The sequence below is a fragment of the Micrasema longulum genome, unplaced genomic scaffold (assembly GCF_059751315.1).
Source record: "Micrasema longulum isolate JH-2025_06_02 unplaced genomic scaffold, ASM5975131v1 h1tg000341l, whole genome shotgun sequence".
Taxonomy (NCBI): Eukaryota; Metazoa; Arthropoda; class Insecta; order Trichoptera; family Brachycentridae; genus Micrasema; species Micrasema longulum.
In genome coordinates, this window is record NW_028277544.1 from 520,214 (window position 1) to 542,045 (window position 21,832).

At 33.2% G+C, this 21,832-nt stretch overlaps 1 protein-coding gene across 1 annotated transcript in view; it reads right to left on the bottom strand.

Moving 5' to 3' along the window:
* The window catches only part of Tlk (Tousled-like kinase), a 106,076-nt gene that overhangs the window by 76,174 nt on the left and 8,070 nt on the right, over window positions 1–21,832 (bottom strand). Inside the window, exon 2 of the mRNA XM_088225297.1 lies at window positions 17,082–17,141. Coding sequence (XP_088081423.1) covers window positions 17,082–17,109 — 28 coding nt within the window. The 5' untranslated portion in view covers window positions 17,110–17,141. The remainder of the gene's footprint in view (window positions 1–17,081; window positions 17,142–21,832) is intronic.

The following is a 21,832-nucleotide window of genomic DNA, read 5'->3' on the forward strand; positions in this document are numbered from 1 at the left end:
CTCTCTGTTGAAATAAATTCAAATATGAACAACTCCCTAGGGAGGAAATCCAGCCAGTCTGCAAGCATTTGGACATAATCAAACATTGCCTCAATTCTGCATTTAATTTCTATATCTGGGTCGAGGGTCTCTGTTCGAGTGTTGCCGAGGTACTTAAACTTGTCCACCTTTTCAATGTCACTACCCTTTAATTAAGGCGTTTTTTTTAACCTGTTAGAAAAATCTTTTAAAAATAATTACTCGTATTTCAATCATATAAACTACGTATTTAGTTTGCGGAAATCATTAAAATAAATTTAATATTCCGACCGGTTTTAGAACACGAGTTTGTTAAGTTACTTTGTTAAGTCTACTAGTGCACATTTTTTTTATAGTGGTTGCGGTTACGTGGCTCGTGTCGCGGCCTCACGGATAAAGTTCCGAGGTTCGAACCCTACTCCAACCACAACTTGATTCCCATTTTCTAATACCGACTTATTTACAACTTGTAAATTAAATGACACCAAAATTAAAATGTTTGGGTAAATCATAAGAAAATATTTTTTTTCTTTAAAAAAATACATGGGTAGTTTAATACGGAAAATCAGAAAGTTAGTGCTTTAAACATTAATTAAAATCGTATTTCAGTTTTTTTTTTGTATATATAATATAAAGATATGAAAAGAACTTGAAAATCCCAAGATATGGTTTTGTATTCGGATGGATTAATAACCCTATTTTTAAATTTGATATCATTATTAAGTAATGTCTAATAGGGAAATATCACAAACTACGAATACCGATGAAAATATATGAAATGGATTTAGAATAATAAATTAGATTTTCAAAATCAATCTGGATAGGTGTGGAGAAATGTTTTCTTACATAACTTTTTTTTTAAATGATAAAAAATATGTCACTAGAAAAACGCGACATGTGTGGCATTGATAATTGTGACGACAAGATTCGTGAAAATTTTCTATAAAAAATTAAATGGTTAGAAACAAAGTTTAAAATTAACATGAATTTTGACGTTTTAGGGGCGAGGCCAACGCAATGACCGTTTTTGCGGGAATTCAAAATTACAAATTTGTTTTATTTTTTTTACTCGACAGTCTTTCATAGACCCTTATTACTTTAAAAATGAACAAAACACGAGATAATTCCCTATTGTAATCACTCTTAAATAATGTTTGTTTATAAGGGGTTTTGAAAATGAAAATATGCAACATTTAAATATTTTAAATTAAATTAAAATTTTAACACAGAGAAGCAAGTCTTTTGAATCATATTTTTACTTTCGGGTTTGTGATAATTTTAAAATTAAATATTACTTTAGTCAATCTTAGCCAAAAAGAAAATATCTGTCATATTATGTAATTAGGATTCGAATGCAGCAAAATTAATTTTTTATGTTTTTTGTTTTCAATAAAAAAAAACGAAAGAAGATTCGAAGAAAGAACCAGATTCGAAATTGATCCAATAAACATTAAAATACGAAAGCAAATATGAAGAATAAAAGTCGAGACTAAAATATATACACATATATAAGAGAATTTTTTAAATAGTTCATAAGTCGAATACTTATATTAAAGAGTGATACTTGATACTGTTCAAAAGGTCGTGTAATTTGGGCGAAAAATAAAAATTTGTGTTTAAAAAAAAAAAATGTTTGTAAAACACGTCATAATTTCATTCAAGGCAGGCAAGGCCATGCCCATTTTAGAATCAAGTGTCTATTATTTAGTGGCTGAATGAAGGAATGTATTCTATAGGCGATCGGGTTCGGGTATCAAGTATCGAACAAGGAGAGGAGACTCGTAGGCTAAACTGGATTCACCTGTTCGGCAACCACGACCAGATATAACAATTTGGAAACAATAGACACGGAGATAAGCGCGCAAGACGGCGAAATGGCGGATCGGATGGAATCACACCCAACATCCGGCGGGGGTTTTGTGAAATTCTCGAAAGGTGGGGGTGGGGGTGGGGGTACCGCCTTCATCCTTTGGTTCCCCCCTCCCGAACCCGCTCACCCCCCTCGCCCGTCACCCACCGGTAGGAGAGGAAATCAATACGCGGGGCAAATGTGGCCGGCCGTATGTACAATGTACACACATTCCGGCGGACGGGTGAACTATGGGGGAGGGGCAGGGCGACACCGCCACCAATGGCAGCAGGGTTGCCCGTGTTACGGAAAAAAAATGTACACAAATAAAAACGTGGTTTATATTATGTCTAAGTACATACGAGACGTGTTGTGGTCCCGTGGCAGCGTTGTGGACTTGGAGATCTGTGCCTCGATTATGAACGCTATCTTCATCTGTATATATCGAGACGGTATACTTAACTTCTGTACTATCTGTATCTTACCTCGGTATGTTCTACCTACTTGTCATATCGACATCATATGATCGAAACAAGCCAATGGAATGACCGCAAACAATTAGTCCGCGTTCCTTACGTCATTAACATTTAAAATAGTTCTCATTTACATTTTGAATAGGCTTCTGTAATAAAAAGTGCTCACTTCAAAGCGATTATAAATTCCAATAAATCCTAATTTAAGCAAAAAATGCTCGCTTGAATATGAATTTTGTATGGCTTTTGGAAATCACCTAGACGGTACGCTTAACGATCGTCTGTATGTATCTACTGATCGACTACAAAGCCAGCTCCTTTAACGTCTCGATACATACGTTCGGAAAGATAGAAAAACAGAAGGAAAAAAAATAAGTAAATTATTTTTTTAGAGTGGTAACTTTCTAACGCCTAGATACTCTTATTTGTTGATAGAACAGAACCTAGCGACATTATTTTCACTTCTAGGCGTTCGTTTTATTAAAGTGACAGTTATGCCGGAATTTAATTCGACTTCAAAACTTACATATTTCTCTCTCATATTTATAATAGGCTTTTAAGAAAAAAGTGCCAACCTCAAAACGGTTAAAATTTTTAATAAATCATAATTAAAGGAAAAATTGCTCGGTGGGACAAAATTTTTGACACATTAAACGTTTAAACTGACTATGACTTCTTTCAAAGATTTAAAAAAATATATAAATAGATAAATGAGTAAACACAATCGCAAAATAATATCAGACGTCATTATGTTTGATATTTCGCCAGCCCTGATGGATGGCCGCGTAATGGGTGCCTGCATCTCCCGCAAGGGCGAACATCTCATAATGGGCGGGAGCGGGTGGCAGCGGCGGGCGGCGGGGAGGGGGTCGGGGAGAGCGGCTGACGGCCGGGGAGGCAAATGAGCGCGAATCAGGAAGGAGGGACATTTTTCTCACAGCGCAATAAACACACCAAAGGATGGTGTCGTGGGCGGGAAACAAACTGGTGACAAAGGCCATTGGGTCGATGGTCCTTTTCATTTCATTACTAATTGTAACCATTGCCCCACAAACATCGCGAACTTTACTATGTTATTGATAACGCACGACAAACTTATCTATTGTTAGGCTTCCTAAAGGTTATAAGGTTGATTACGCTGAAATGAAAAAAAAAACGTAGGTTTGATGCGCGAATATAAGAGTTTGTCGCTGCAAAGCCGACATTTTAAAGAAAAGTTTACGCAGAGACAAAAGGTGAAAGAGGCGAAAAGCGCGGATTACAGTGGAAACTAGAATGGCAAGGGCGGGGGCGACTCTGGCGGGGGAATCAATGCCCCCTGCCGCCCACTGCCGCCCGCCGCCTTCCGCCCTATATTCTACATTCACCACCCCAGAGCACTATCTCACTGTTCACTGTTCACAGTACCCAACAGCGATATTAAGCAAAGCGTATGTCTGCAGCGCGAGATACTAAACACACCCAAAAGTAAAATGGCGAAAAATCTGCGCATTTAGATTTACATAATTTACACGGACATGGAGATCCAAATGCAAGTAACATTTTCGGGCTTAAAAAGTTTTTATACGTAATTTATGTAATCGAGAAGGTTCTCAATAAATTAAATTAACTTATTAACACCCAAATGACTTTCACATATGGAGGTTATAAACAATTAACAAATATAATAAAATAAATAAAAACAACTTTGTTTTTAACCACTTATTTACAAATAACATATTTAGAAATAAGTGGTTGAAGACAAAGTAGATTTTTAGCAGTAACTTTGTAGTTATACGTTATAACTACAAAGTTAGTGCTTCAAATATAAAATATATAATTTTAAGCGAAAAAAAAACAATAGGTAAATTTATTAATTTTTTTAAAAGAATAATAACAGAATCCAATGAAAAAAAACGATTTGTACTTAGTCAGGTGTACTGTGTTATCATTTTCGACGATATCGAAAAAAAAAATATTGATATTAAACTAAAAAAAGGAAAGAAAAATATTTCTAAACAGTTTTAATATACAAATAATAAAATTCCATAGATATACGAGTATATTTATACAAAATACTGGTCAAAAATATCCATTAAAAAAACAAGCTTCTCTTTGGCAGTTGTTTTATTTTTTTCGTTATTAAATCTTTCTTACTATACACAGGTTGACAGTTAATATACATGGAACAAAAAAAACAGGATATATGGTAAGAGAAAATCTCATATAGGCATAGCCATACTGATTAATTTAGTTGATTGTGTATTTAGTTATTTTGTTTATTACATAAAAATTGTATTTAAAAAAAACTTTTTATTTGCACAAGGCCATGCAATCATACTTCATATTTATAAAGATGAACTTTTATTTATTGATTTTTAAAAAAAATGTGTGAAAGATATAAACCTTGGGAAAAATAATGGATTAAATTTTAATACAATATTGTGCATATATTTTAACATAATGTACATTATTTACACATTCCAAGTTAAAAATCCAATGCACAATGTTTCAAAACACTTCATGCAAAATATTTCTTAGTTTCTTGGATTACTGGAACAAAATTATTGCCTACAAAGGTCAACGTAAATAGGAAATGTTCGGTGAAAATGCGCATGACTATTTAGCCACAAAAGGATTAGGTATCAGGACCAGAGTCATGCTTTATTGATTTTCTTCGAATGCACCAACACACCTGATTACGGTGTCGAGGTTATGACGTAACCGGCGAATCTTTACTCCCACTGAAATAATATACGAATAAACTTTCGAGAGCGGCAAACGGCGCCCGCAAAAAATATAATAAAATAATCATAAGGGGGTAAAAAACATGCAATGTTAGTCATATTTCATTCATATACCAATAATAGTCCACAGTGACTCGCGTGTATTGTAGTGAAGCAAACAAAGTATAAAGTATCTCAAGTTGTAATGGTAATATACGGCGTGCGGCGGACATTTTGTGAACGCTTAGCGAGTAATCCACATCGATACAGTTTTGTGTTGGGCTTAATGAGCAAATGCTACAATATGAATGCCGGAGCAGCGCTAAAAATAGGTGGACTGTGACGGTGATCAAGAGATCGCACGTAACAAATAAATAAAAGCGCACCAAATGCCACGCTCGACTCTCGACTCCTTGCCGAGACGGCCGCGGTGTGCGATGCGCGATGGCACGCGGTATGTCAGTACCTAGTACCTAAGCGAAGTTCACCATAATATTATGCTTCTTTTCTTCTGCACGGTATACAGTACGGCGGTAGGCGGTACACGGTCCACCGTATACCGCTCGTACACGGCGGAGCAAGTAAAAAGATTGGCGTGAAGGTAGACCCGATCCGGTACTAATGAAAATGGGTACATAATGTTTGTGTGATACAACCGACAACCACAAACGAACATAAACGTGATTCTATTACAATCTGAGCATTCGTCAATGAGCTAAAATGGTCGCTCATCAGTGGTGTTGCCATTCACAAGTCATGATAGGATGGGTTTATAAAAATGTCGCGAGGTAAAACATTAACGAAATATTAAAATTCGATAACGTATTTAATTCGAAATAATAAGAAATATTCACATTCTATCACTTCTTCACAATATTTTAAATAATCCCACTTCGCTCGTTTATCTGAGAGAGCTCTTCCAACCTCTATCACAGCATGGACTCTCTTCATTCTAGTAACGAGAGAACACTTTTAATACCCGTTCACCGCTCTAATTTTCTTGCCTCCTCTTTCACAGTAGTAGCTGCTCGGTCGTGGAATAATCTACCCACTAATGTCAGAGACGCCCCCCTTCTTTATTTACATTTAAATCAAGATTGAAATGTCACTATCTAAATATTTGAGTTGTTCCATTCTCCTTCTTATTTCCTTCCCATCTCCTCTCCTCTCTTCATAATTAGTGTTATTTAAAAAGAAAAATCGTTTTTAATTTTGTATTGAATTAGAAGATAAAGAATAGTTCCTTAGAATATGTCCATGTACTTGTAATTTTCTGAAACTGAACGGTTTGGGTAGTTGGGAAGAAATTTCCTTAAGGCAATATGCCCGCCCTTGTATGTATATTTATTGTATATGTATATAAAGTGTAAAAATAAATACATTTTATTTTTTCAATGGAATTTACTCTACTTCATAGTCCCAACACTCCAATAAACCTTAGTGAAAAATTTCAACGTTTATCATTTCACAGTTTATACAATTTCACCAATTATCCTTCTGTAACTCATAGTGTCCATGCGGCTCGACTGTGGAATCGACTCCTATCCATTATCAAATATGTATTTTCTACAGTGGCAGAGAGGTCTGTTTAAAACACGCCTGAAGAAACATCTCCTTTCCTCTTTATTTTCCCCATTGAAGTTTGATTGATAATTAATTTATGTATATACACATACTGCTAGTTCTATTTTCTAACTATACATATTTTTTCTCACATACATTTTGAAACAAAAGTTATATAAATAACACCATTTATTCTATTGGCTGGTTGGAAGAAAATATCGTGGGTATACTGGCAAAAAACGTTAACTCAAAAATATGCGGATTTGACTTGATAATGCAGTTTTATAAAGTTTTTAACGCTCTACAAACTAGCAAAATACACTAAGTCATATTAAATTTCATATATCTGTAGTTTTAAAAATAAATTTAAGGTTAAGTCGTATCCGGGTATTTTATTCAGGCTAAAAGCTTTAAATAACTTAATAGTTACTTAATTTAAAATTAAGAAAAGGAAAAATTGAAAACTTGTTCTTAAATGAGCACTAAACATCTAACTATACTTACTATACTTATAAGATATAAAAGAGTAAAATTGGAACAAAACTTAAATGATTGAGAGTTTAAGTTTTTTGCCAGTATACCCACGATATTACGTAGCAATAACCCCAATGTACAAATATGAATGCACAAAAAGTTAAATAAATACATGGAAATTTCAATAATTATTTACTGTTCTCATAACAAAGAAGTTTTCTTCTTCATTACAAGTTACATGAAACGATAATTTTAAAATATTCGTGTTCTATCATTTCCGAAAATTAATTGACCTCATGTTGTATTAGGGAGAAATTAGTTATTTAATTAGTTTGTCGTTTAGGGATAATAATTTTCCCAGGATGAAAAGTAGTCTGTATCGATAACCGGTACGTTTAATTAGTCTATACTTTGTCATTCTGTTTCAGTATTAATTTATTTTTCCATTAAGAATTTACCCGAGGGAGCGTTTTATTTATAAAGTATTTTATGACACTTGTTAGCTCTCTGGCTATGGCAGTTGGTCGATCCGTTGCGACGTGAAAGTAAAACAAACAAACAAACATACGAATACGCTTTTGCATTTATAATACTAGTATGGATTAATACATGTAGGTATTCATAAATAATGTAACATGTATTGAGCACAAATTATTAAGACGAACGAAAGGAAGCCAAATGAATTCTAATAGGTAAGAAATTTCAAACACGTAATTTAATTAATCCGATTAAAGCTAATGTAAGTTTGCTCATTATATTCTATATATTTTTTGCACTTGATTTCATAAAATAGAAACTATCGAATAATGATAATAAAGGTTATTAAATATTTAAATACTTATTTTAAAAAAAAAAGAAAAATGTACTTAAAAATAATAATTGCCTATTATTTTATATATCATAGATATACTTGTGATATTTTTAACGAAATATGCAAACTATTATAATACATGGTAAGAATATGGTTTTAGTAAATCGATAGATTAAAAAAAAATTAAACTACAAATTATTAACTACAGTTAACTACATACTGTGTTAAGCTTTGAAAGTGATATACATATCCCTGAAAGTTTTCAATAGAAAACTCTAGTACTTCTAGAAAAAAAACTTTGCTTCTAAAAGTTTTTCTATATGCTTTGCTCCAAAATGTATTCCCTACATAATCTCGGAAACTCTTAAACTTTTAATAGGATAAACATTGCCCCCGAAAGTTTTTCCTACATAATGTGGAAAACTCCCGAGCATTTGATAGAATACAAATTGTTTCTGAGAGTTTTTCCTACATAATGTGGGAAACTCTCGTACTTTTGATAGAAAATACTTTGCCCCTGAAAGTTTTTTCTACATCATTTGGGAAAATCCCGAGCATTTAATAGAATACACTTTGTTCTTGAAAGTTTTTTCGACAAAACGTAGGAAACTCCCGAACTTTTAATATAATAAATATTGCTCCTGAAAGTTTTTCCTACATAATGTGGAAAACTCCCGAACTTTTAATAGAATACAATTTGTTCCTGAGAGTTTTTCCTACATAATTTAGGTAACACCAGTACTTTTCATAGAAAATCCTTTGCTCCTAAAAGTTTTTCCTACATTGTTTGGGAAATTCCCGAGCATTTAATAGAATACACTTTGCTTCTGAAAGTTTTTCCTACATCATTTGGGAAACTACCAAACATTGAAAAGAATACACTTTGATCTCGAAAGTTTTTTCAACAAAACGTGGGAAATTCCCTAACTTGTAATAGATACAATACAATTTGTTCCTGAGAGTTTTTCCTACATAATGTGGGTAACTCCCGTACTTTTAATAGAAAATCCTTTGTTTCTGAAGGATTTTCCTGCATCATTTGGGAAACTCCTGAGCATTTTATAGAATACACTTTGCTCCCGAAAGTTTTTGTACAAAAAGCAAGAAACACTCGAACAGTTAATAGAATATATTTTTTTCCTCATATTTTTTCATTCATAATGTAGGAAATTCCCGAACTTTTAATAGAATATACTTTACTTCTGAAATGTTTTCCTACAGTTTAATATGGTATACTTTTAAAACATAATACATAATATGCTCCCATGAGTAAATGCGTAATACGGTTAAATCGTATAAACTTTTTTCAATTGGATATGCCTTGGTTTATAAAAAAATCACCAGCGTACATGACTTATTATTCACTAAATACAAATTGTTTTCCATTGAAAACTCGGTATGAGTAAGGCAAGTTCGAGTTTTCATTTTTATGTGAATTTCTACTTTGCTAATTATTAGGGTTAGAATCAGGTATGAAACGAAACGGCGAGTTGTAGCGTCCTGAAATTTGGACACGTCATTTAAGATGCGATTTTAAGGTAAACGTTGCTATTTTCGAGTAAAATTTGAATAAGACCCCCCAAGGGGTTCAATAAGACACTTTAACGAAAACACCCCCAGCAAACTGAATAAATAAATATTTTTTTTTAAAAAGAGTTTATTCATGGGAGGGGGATAACATAAGATATTTATAAAATAAAGAGCCCAGCGAAGAATTGACTATGGCTTATAAGCTCCATACTCGTCATCTTGAGATACTTCAAAGGAATCTTCAACGCTGCAGAGCAGCTACTGATGAATTATATGCTAATCGTAATCGCGTAGATATTGCATTAGCACAGGAGCCATACGTAGGAGCTTTTCACAACATGAAAGCACCACCAGGCATTGTAGTATTTCAAGCTCCCCAAGTCGGCACGTGAGTAAAAGCTGCAATTATAGTTTTCAAAACTGATCTTTCCGTTATGATGCTAAGTCATTACTCGGGAACTAATGATGTTTATGCTAAACTAACGCTACCAAACGATATCCTGGTAATTGGCTCAATTAACATTAAACCGGATCGAGATCAAATTCCGTCGCTAAATATATTGCGAAATGTAGTAAGGATTAATAATAAAACTGTATTTGCTGGCGGAGACTTAAATGCCAAAAGCTTGTGGTGGGGTAGCGACAAAGAAGATAGAAGAGGAGAGGCTGTAGCAGATTGTTTTTCCGAATTAGATTTCTATATTCTCAACACTGGCAACAAGCCTACATTTGAAACATTTCGTGGCACTCTTCACATAGAAAGCATTATTAACGTAACCTTTTGCTCGACTCACTTCTTAAAAAGTGTTACAAATTTGGAAGTTGCTGATAAATTGAATTCTCTTGGCGATCACAATCCTATTACTTTCACGATAAATACCAGCACTAAAATACCATATAAACAGTCTAAAACCTTCAAATATCACACTATAAATATGGACTGGAATTTGTTTAAACAAATAGTACAAAAATAACTATTTGACAGAAAAGTGTCAAAAACAAGTTTCAGCAGTGCATCTAATTCTCGAGATCTTGAAAATCAAATTAACAATCCTTATCAAGCACTAACCGAAGGATGCAATTCAACAATGATACCGAAAAAGAGTCCAAAATATAGAGAACCCTGCCCCTGGTGGTCTAATGAACTAACTGCACTGAAAAAGAATGCGATAAAAGCCAAGCACAAACTCCGGGATTCTGGAATAACTAGACGCGAAGTCATCACGCTTCCCGCTTATTTAAAAGCAAAAAAATTAATATAAGAAAGCTATTGCTGATGCCGAGATAGAATCGTGGAAAAAATATTGCTCAATACAAAACAAGGAAACTGCTTGGTCTGCTATATACAGGATCCTAGCAAAGAATGACAACAAGAATCCTCCAATGTCTCTTGAAAATGGAGACACAGTTTTCAAAACTGCTAAAGACTCTGTGCAGGGTCTTTTGGAACATTTTTTTCCAGACGATGACGCCACCTTAGAATTAGTGCTGTACTCTAAAATAAGAAACGAAGCTCAACTTCCACCAATTGAACCAGATGAACCACTATTTACAAAACAAGAAATAGTTAATAAACTATGGAATATGAGCCCCAAAAAAGCCGGGGCAAAGCACCGGGCAATGACTACTTCGCATTAGATATATGCACTAAGTTTACAGAATTATTTAAAAACGAAGTTTTAAAAATGTTTATTTTTAGAAATGTTTAGGGATCATATATAATAATATATGAAGTTCCTAATAAAAATCATCGGGTTGTGGTCCCGTGGCTAGTGTCTCGGAATCACGGCTCAAAGATCCGTGGTTCGAATCCCACTCTACCCCAACTTGATTACCATTTTCTAATAGTGAGTTATTTACAACTCGTTGACAATGGTCCTCAAAATTGAATATTTGAATAAATCGTAAGAACGCAAACATTTCTTTTTACTTAAAAAAAAAAAACATATAAATGACTTACACTATACATATTATGCTTACGTAATATTTATTTCCACATCACTTACAAAAAAATAACATCACTGGAAAACATTTCTAAATCATATCACATTCCGTGATAAGAGATCGCTGAAAAGATTATAAATACATATGACATGAAATAAAAAACATGAGTTTAAACCAAACTGTTCGCGGTTACCATGTTCTGTGATTGGGTATCAAACTGATAAGCTTTAGTAATGTAATCATCATCGATAAGCTAGATATTAACATCACATTTATATTTGAAGCACTAAATTGGTGGTTTTTCATTAAAATAAAATGAATAAAAACAACTCTGTTTTTAACCATAATTTTTTTTCTACCGACCGGTTTCAAAGCTACACAAGCTTCTTTATCAAGGTATGTTTAACTAATTAGTTTAATGCTATATATAATATTAGATTCATACTAATATAAGATAAAGAATCTTGTATAGCTTTGAAACCGGTCGGTAGAAAAAAAAGTGGTTGGAAAACGAACTTTTATCATAGGTAAACGGTTAAGTGACCGACCGAAACAAGATTTTCAGCCGAAACCGATACCTTAAACCCAATTAAGGTTTCTGTTCTAGTTTAGGCCGAAATGATTTAAATAAGTTAAAAGTCACTTCAAAACGTCTAAAATTAGCAGTGCTATTTATCGTGAAACCTTACGAGTTCATCATTGTAAGTGTTCAATAGAATACACAATGAAATAAACGTCATAAAGTTTATAAGTAAATTCGTTTAATTTTAGCGATTTTTAGTTCGTTATTATGTTATTTTATTTTATTTGGGAAATCAACAGTTCTACATACATATTTTTAGTAAACAAAGAGATATAGTGTATAAACTCAGAACTAATAAGAGATTTCCAAATAGTACACAAAGTTAGTAAAGAAAATATATTACATATCAAATTGTAACATATAATTTATACAAATAAAAATGATATTTTCATGCACTAAATAATCAAAGATTTTTAAATATTTATTTTAAGAACATTAAGTTACTGTAAATTGGGCGGGATAAGGACAAGAAGGCATAATATAACTTATAGGTTCTTATAGTTCTTCAATATACGCTGTAGGAACATTTACTTGTTAACTAAGAGCTGAACCCGGCAATGCTTTGCTAATGCTAGATTTGAGTACATACTCGTATATACTATATATTCAATGATCACAATCGATAGTTTAGTATTAATTTAAAAATTATTATTTTTATTTACATAATTAATATTACTTTTTAAAATAACGTTTTTTACAGACGAGATTCAAAGAAGACTAAATATACAGAGAAATAACAAATAGTTCAGACAGTTTTAAACACTACGTATTTATATTTAATTTATGTACATATATATTATTTTTTGTGTTTCGGATAGCATAAATTGTGAGGATATGCGGTAACAGAAAATTTGGATAAATAGGTATTTCAACATTGTTTTCTTGCAATTGTCTTGCAGATGCCTCGCCGATACTGTGTGAAAAGGACAAGTGCATGCAAGACCTTTTGTAAGAATAGACAAAATCGACGTTTCGCTGTCCCGTTTTCCGCATCGCAAAACCGAACCGATTTGTTGGTTTTTTTTAGACAAAGTATCAGAATAAAATTTTGTGAATCGGTACGTTTTGCGTTTTTCAAAAATAGTTATCATATTTGTATACCGTGCACCCAAAGACAGCTGACAAAACAGGGTGTTTTTACGGGTTTTCGGATGGTTCTAGTTCCCATAATAAACAATTTATTAAAAAAAACAAACCAATAGGGACACGCCAATGGTAAATAACCATAGTGTGTAAAAGGAGATATGCATGTGAGGAAATTTTGATAAACAGATATTTGAAAATTGTTTTTCTGTAACTGTCTTGCAGATCCCTCTCCAATACTTTGCGAAAAAGACAACTGCATGTCTGGCCTTTTATGCCCCAAATAGATAAATAAATAACTGCTCTAGTGCTATAATCCAGACAGAAAATACGTGAATACGTTTGTATGAAGAAGTCAAACCGCATTTTCTCTCAAGATAAATACGAAATACAAATTTTTTTGCTTCATAATGCTTTTTCGTAACCATAGAAACGGGTTCGGTATTCTTAAATTAAATCATTGACCTGTTAATACACATAATCCACCTTGAGCCCTTTAAAATTATGGCACTTAACTCATGCCCAAACGATCGGTCATGCCCAACGCGTATTATTAGTTTTTTAACCGCTAACCGGGTTTTGACGAGCTTAAAATTTAATTCGAAACCAAAAGGACTGATTGTGTATTAAAAGCGTGTAAAAACCGTTTGGATAAACGTACAAAAGGTGGTGTAACTTTTAATTTGTAAGTAAGTACGCAGGTACTTGTTTATGATTGATTTCCATAACTTAAAATAATTCATTTTCAAATATTAAATTTAAGTAGGTACCTAGGTACTTGTTTATGGTTGAATTCCAGAACATTAAATAAATAATTTTCAAATACAGAGTTCTTTGTGCAAATGTCAAACGCTGCTCTTACAACTAGTAATAGTTCTACATTATCTCTGGCTCTTACCAGGAGGAGTGTACTTTATTGAGGAACACGATTTTCTAAAATATATTCAATATCATCATAATTCCCTTTCCGCACTTAATTATGCATAGGACACTGCATTGGTACATAAACTGCAGCGTATTTTGAACTTTTTTGTTACATAAAGGTAAGATTGCCAGTCTTACGCTTCAGGTACCAGTCCAGGGACGATGAAATATTCCAGTGTAAAAATATCATTTTTAATATTTGTTTCATATAAACCATGTCGGGAATCGAACCCGAGACCTCTTGCATGGTAGGCAAACGCGCTGACCATTATACCACGAGGCCGACATTGAATATCAGTTAATATTATTTTAGTATTATCAAAAATCCAGTAAAAAGAAATAAATAGATAGAAATTAAAAGGAATTTAAGGAAATTATCTGAATGGGATCCATAAAAAAACGATTGTTGTTTGTAAACGTTCAAAGAAGGATACACGAACATTGCCTGAAGGAATATAAATATGAAAGATCTTAGAACTCACGAGAATTTAGTCACGAGCCATAAGATGCACTCGAGTAGAGCCAAACGTAATCCGACACATGCTGACCGCAAATTTAGGCTGAGCCGAATTTTTTTTTTGTTAAAATTTCGGCCAAATTTCGGCCAAATTATGGCCAAAACTTCGGAAACACTTCAAAACTTGTCAAAATCCGGCGCTGCCCAAACACTAGGTTCGGAGATCGTGATTTTGCCGTTATTGGCTCCTCTGCCTGTAGCTAAATCTCAAATAACTATCGACGTGCTAATAAGCGACGTGATAATAATTTCTCACCCTGGTTGTTTATCGTATTCGCGATCACAATGGAACATCCGTGAACACCTTATATTAAATGTCAAAATATTTACGTTTCGCGACGTATAGTCCTGCTGCGCAATCACATATTTGAATTTCATCGGTGTAAATATGGAAAATATTCAAAAACTGCAATTTTTATTTTATAATTTATTATTAATCATGCTATTCATTGCATTTAACCGGCGGTTGGCAAGCCAAATGTCAAGAAAAGCAGTCGCCATAGTAATTGTAATTTAATTTTCACTTTTTTGTATTAGATACTCCTTACTATTTTGCAAAAGCAATATTATTGTATTATTTTTTATAGTAAACACCGATTTTTCGCCAATGAACTGTATTTATTTACGAGGAAAATAAAAAAACAAATTGACAAACGCGTTGACTTATGACTGCGATAACTTAAGCATGTTCATTATTGTTAATTGTGATCGCTCAAATGCTTCGCATGTTTTTAAGTACGTCGATAGTTATTTGTGATTGAGCTACTGGATCCAATTGCTTTCACACTCGCGAATCATCGACAAAAGTCAATTCAGATCAAAACTGAAATCTCACTTCTTTCGTTTATCAGACCCTTAATTTAAAATCAGAAAATTTAATATGTAATTTTAGCTTAGTTAGAATGTAAGTTTACGTATAAAATTGAAAAAGCCCTTGAGGTGATTCTGACAAAAATGGCGCTATATGTATCAGGCAAATATTATTATTAAAGCGGTGGCATAACAGTCATTGCACATAACATTATGTGATTATATTATTCTACACATCAAATTGATTTCTTCTGAATACACATGTTTTATATGCGTTGTCCTGAAAGTTTTGAGGTAAAAATCCTGAAAAGGGAGATTGAATGGAGACAAGTCTACCTCGTAGTGTAGTGGTTGGCGTGTTCGCCTAACATGCTTGAGGTCATAGGTTCGATTCCTGATCTATGTGAAATGTTGTTTAAAAGGGCATCAAATACAATTGGAAGTTGCAAGAGTTATCTTAAATTGTCTATGAAGTAAATTCGAATGTTCCATACGAAAATGTCTGCATTTTGACGATTTTAAAACATGTTCAATTACATGGTACCGACAAAGATACTTACATTTTTTAAACAAATGTACTCATTTTAGTGCAGGAAATTCGATTTTAGAAATAGACAATTAAAAAAAACTTTTAACTTCTTGTTGTAATCGGGGGTCAGAGATATATATTGACATATTAATACATAGACATGCCCCGAGACTTAAAAAATGACGATATTTAACTCATGCCCAATGCATATTGAGTCGTTCTTTGACCGCCAACTAGGCGTGACGTTTAGAATCGAAATAAAAATGCCTAATTGTGCCATGAAAACGTGTGAAAACCTTTCGGATAAACATTGTAAAAAGGATTGGGTAATTTTTAATTAGTAAATATTTGTCCATGAGTGATTAACAAAGCTTAAAACAATAAATATTATTTTTTGTAAACGTCAAACTAAGCCTAGCGGCGCAATTGCGAAGCGCTTCTTAGTTACAGTGATGCACTGATAGGAATACGTTTTTAAAATCTAATAAACGTGAGTTAATATTATCATTTCGTTCCTAAAAATCTATAGAAAAGAAATAAACGGGTCAATATTATAAGGAATTTAAGGAAAGAAACTGATTGGGTCCACCAAAAACGAATGTGATTGTTAAGGTTAAAAAACGAGCTTTTTTATTTACCAACAATGAGTATCCTTTAATTTTTGGTATCAAATGCATGCTCGTTGAATGCAATCCTGGTTTAAATAAACAGTACTTGGTCTTGAATCGGGTTGTAGTCCCGTGGCTAGTGTTGCGGACTCACGGGCCAGAGGCCCGAGGTTCAAACCCCAACTTGATTTCAATTTTCTAATAGTGAGTTATTTACAACTCGTTGAAAATGGCCACCAAAATTGAAATATTTGTGTAAATTATAAGAATGCTAATATTTATTTTTCTTTATTAAAAATATATATATATATATAGGTACGTCTTCGTGTCACTAGTCACTACTCACTACTTTAAAAAATATTTTACTCTATAGGGTATGTCTATGTAATTTATTATATGTCAATGATATATCCACATTCATGTCATGGTACACCTATATAAAAAAGATTTTACGTTGCAAAATAATAAACACATTAACCTATGGAGTTAGTCAGTTCTCTGTTATCCAGTAGCCTTGCGGGTTGTTGAGGCGAGTGTTTTCTATTTATTTTCAGAAAGAGATTGATCCAGGTGTAGGGGTGAAGCGCGCATGCTTTATTTCACCGGACGAAAAAAAAAAATTTACAGAAAAAATTTTGTTGTTCATAAAATAAAACTTACCGCCACCGGAAAAATGCCTTTCCGTCATGCCTCCGGCACTTGCCAGTTCCCCATCGAAATCTGGAAAAGAGAGAAAAATTACAAATTTCAATAACGACTGATAAATAAATTTCTTAAAAAAATACTATCATTCTTCATACATTCAGGCAGCTCATCATACATTTTGAAACCTTTATTCATAATGCAATTATCGGATTCTGTTTTTTTTTTAATAAAGGCAGCCTTATTCTAATATCCTATTTCTTCGTGGGAGTTGCAGTATTATTGGCCTTGCTTATAATGCGCATTTGGGCATTCGATCCATTCGCAAAACGTATTACTTTTTTTACATTAAAGCTAATGTTTCCTCAATTTCTCACTATATATATATATATATACAGGGTGTTATTTAAACCCTGTCACATCCGAAACCACGATGATCAGTATGGGCAAGAAGACATATTAGCATATTAAAAAAATATTTAGAACAAAGATTAAAAAAAAAAAAAAAATATTAAAAAAACAAATGGTTGCTTACTTCTGCAGGGGAGAAGCGAGGGGAGCGCGGTCGAGCGATTGTCTGCGTATCAGACCCCCCCCCCCTCCTCGTTTCGCCCCTGCAGAAGTAAGCAACCATTTGCTTTTTTGATATTTTAAATTTTTAAATTTTATTTGTTTTAAAAAATTATTTTAATGTGCCAATATGTCTTCTTGATCATACTGATCATCGTGGTTTCGGATGTGACGGGGTTTAATGAACACCCATATATTTATATATATATATATATATTTATATTTATATGTATATATTTATTTATTTATTTATTTATTGACACTTTATATACATATACAATAAATATACATATAAGGGCGGGCATATTGCCTTAAGGCAATTTCTTCCTACCTACCCAAACCGTTCAGTTTCAGAAAATTATAAATATATGGAAAATTATATATATATTTATATATATATATATATTTCAGTACAAAATTAAAAAGCGGTGAAAATGGTAGGATATCGCCCACACCGGCAAAGGTATCAGATTTTTTATTTCCCAGAAACTATCACATGAAACAATGTGGACTGTATTATGTATAGCCATATAAATCTCACAAACCCTTTTTACACAACGAGTGAACACTTTACACCAGCCAATGATAGGTCACGAGCCCGGCAAACGCCTAGACTTCGATCTATTTTAAACAATTTAAACAATTTAAATAGATTTAAATATGAACAACTCCCTAGGGAGAAAATCCAGCCAGTCCTCAAACATTGTTGAATTACTACCTGGTAAAAGAGGAAGTATAAAAATTGGAAAATTGTTTTCAGGCGTTGCCTAGTAGGTGATTTGGTTCAGCCGGATGAATCTCACACACGTGATAAAGGTTTCAGCTCTTTTACTCCACAAAAGTCAACAGATGGAAGAGTTGAGGATATGTGGATGTTTAAACATGGGCAGAATGGTGAATGTTACACAGTGTGTAAAGTGGCTACTTAAACCAGCCAATGACAGGTCATAAGCCCTGTAAATGCCTAGACTTCCATATTCCCTTCTCAAAAACGTTTTCCCTCTCTGTTGAAATAAATTTAAATATGAACAACTCCCTAGGGAGAAAATCCAGCCAGTCCTCAAACATTGTTATTTTAAACAAACTTAAATGTTGGTTCTCCAAGTAAATGTAGAAAATGAAAGACCGTAGAAAAATCTCGATTATTTTCTTTTTTAATTTAATTTTTGATTTAAAAACCAAAAAGTAAAACGTCAAACTTGTTTACTTTTCAAATTGAATGGCCAAGTATGAATAATCATAGAATAGAGTAAGCATTCGTTATAAGGAGATTTTTACTGTGGTCCACATAATAAATTTCAACACGATCTTTATAGAGACTGCATTGCGATCTAGGACCAGAAGATAATGACACTAGTACAGCGAGAGCGTGAGAAGCATCTAACTCTCAGCCAGCTACAAAATCATCTCTTCTCATTGTCGCTTAACGGTTCTACTTAGGTACATAATGTAATTATATTCCATTATATATAATGTATTCGAGGCTCGAGCAAACGTATACTGACTACCGACATCTTGGGGATACAAGGAACGAACGTGTACTGGATTTAAAAACCTAAGATTAACTAAGATTTCTTTTAAATGTTATTATTGTGTTTTTCAAACTAATTAACACAAATGCAAAAATGTTGGTGGGCTCATTAAAATTTATTTTTTTTAATAGAGGGTACTTGGGACGTTGCGCTTACTGCTTATCTACCTAAAAATAAGTATATTTTTGACTACTTTAATTAGGTAAGTAAGTACTTATTACTAGAATTCGATATTGAAATAACCCCAGAAACTAAACATAATAAATATTGAGGGATAACAATAAAGTCGGGATCAAAGAAAATCCGAGTCGAAATGTTGATTATATATTATTGCAGTCGAACTTTTGATTTGCCACTAAAAATATAATATAATAAACTATCTTTTTAAAAAAAATGGCTTCTAAATTATATTAATGACATTTAAAAAAAATAAGTAAAATGCAGTTTATTTTAACCTACTGGTCCAAAAAATTGAGATGATGGTTCACAAAAATAGCGCATTGTAAATTATTCATTAATTTAATAATACCTAATAAAAGAAATATATTTTAATTAATTTTATGGCGTTTTCTAATAACTCGATAGAATTTGGTCCACATCAATAATAATTTGGAAACATACATATTTAATGTGAACACCATTTATAAAGTGATTTTTATGCCAATATTAGGCCCGTACGCCTGTGAATGCTTCAACATAATATGTATGTTTTCAAATTTGTATCTTTGTTGAATTACTTTATAAAATAAACATCCATACTCCCTTCTCTAAGTGCCCACCTCTGTTGAAATATATAATTTTACTAAGACAAGACTTCGGATGAAAAATGGAACAAAAAATTATCATCAAAAAAGGTCACCATATAAATCAAATTAAATGTAGTAATTACTACTAATACAAAATAGTCTCGTCCTACGTTATTAATTATTTTAATATTATTAACCTGGAATGTATATTATTATGTTATTTTAGCGAATGTGATGTCACCCCCACTGCCAACTGCCGCTAACCCTCGCCACAGACACAGCTGGGAACGGAAGTACTGCTACCTGAATATAAGAACTAAGACTGCACATTAGCTCATTTTGCACGTATCGTCCAAACCCACACGACACGGTAAAATTAGGGTGGATTGATATTCAGTACACTACCTATTATTTTGGAAATCAAGTGGATATTACTCGGCCCTGTGGTGTACTGGTCGGTTCGTTTGCATCCCACTAAATAAATAAAAACTGTAGATAACTAATACAATTAATAGCAATTCACCCTATGTAATTTCATCGTGCCATGTGGATTTTTACCGTCGCGGTCGGCATCGCATGAAATGGGCCGTTGTGTCAGAGAAACTTGAGTATTTAAATTTATTTTTACAAATATTTTTTACATTGGTTTTACAACGGAATCCCAAATATGAAAATGAATTCCCGTCCAGAAGTCTCACTTGCAGCTGTAGCTGTGTATCATGCGCGGTCCGTCCATAGATTGGAAGGAACCAATGCTTTCCCAAAAATTTGACTTCTAAACAATCAGTACCTATTTTTTTATACAGGTGTTCTTTAAACTCTGTCACATCCGAAACCACGATGATCAGTATGGGCAAAAAGACATATTAGCATATTTAAAAAAATATTTAGACCAACGAATTTAAAAAAAAATGAAACATTAAAAAAAACAAAGGGTTTCTTACTTCTTCTTAAATATGTGTTAAATAACTTATAAATGAAATATTTGTTCATTGTTATTATTTGAGCCCACATAAGAATATGTTTATGTGTGCTCATTTCAAGATTTAAAATAAAATAAGATTGTTTCATAGCACTAAATTTGAATTAATGTGATGGTAGTAGGATGTTTTACCTATGTACCTAGTACCGAGTGACTTATTCCCTAATCAAAAAAAGCCCCTGCTGTGTATTCAACCGAAGTGGCGAGTATTAAAACATATTACAACGTGTAAACATCATTGTTTCATAATCACACTGGCATTTTTAAAACTGTCACTCCAATATTGCGCTCCGTCTGCAATTACATGCATGTGAGATGACCAGCTTTAAAACAGTTAAGAATCTATATCTTAAAGGTACCCAATTTTAACCCGCGCTGTGCAATCGAGACGTTGGATATCCATTGAAAGCTCTACAATAAAATGAAATAAACGTACGCGGGTCATTCCGGGCCAAATCAACACTCAATAAACCTCACCATCGCAGATTTTCATAAACTTTTCACAGGTGTACTATTCACATAGACTTGGAAAAATATCAAATCGTTTTTGAATTACGGCCATGAAAAGTTGTAAAAAAATTACAAAAAACCGCAAACACATAATTTTTTAATGCTTTAGAGGCTCTCCTTATTGAGCTAGAGAGCCGGAAGCGGGTCATTTACAGCATTTTCCATGTCCTTTACTGTGGTATACAACATAATCAAGGCTAATATTTAATTGTTTAGATTTTCGACGTCATGGATGTCCGTTGACTGTTCGTCGGCAGTTCATGTCAGAACTACGGGACGTGAGCCTGACTTGGGAGGATGCACAAGAGCTGGTAGCCGAAAGAGATGCCTGGGCATTTTAGTAGACACCTTATGCTACAAATAGGGAGCGGACATGGAATACGCTGTAAGTAAATATTAGCATTCTAGTGTTATCCAGCTAAGAACAGG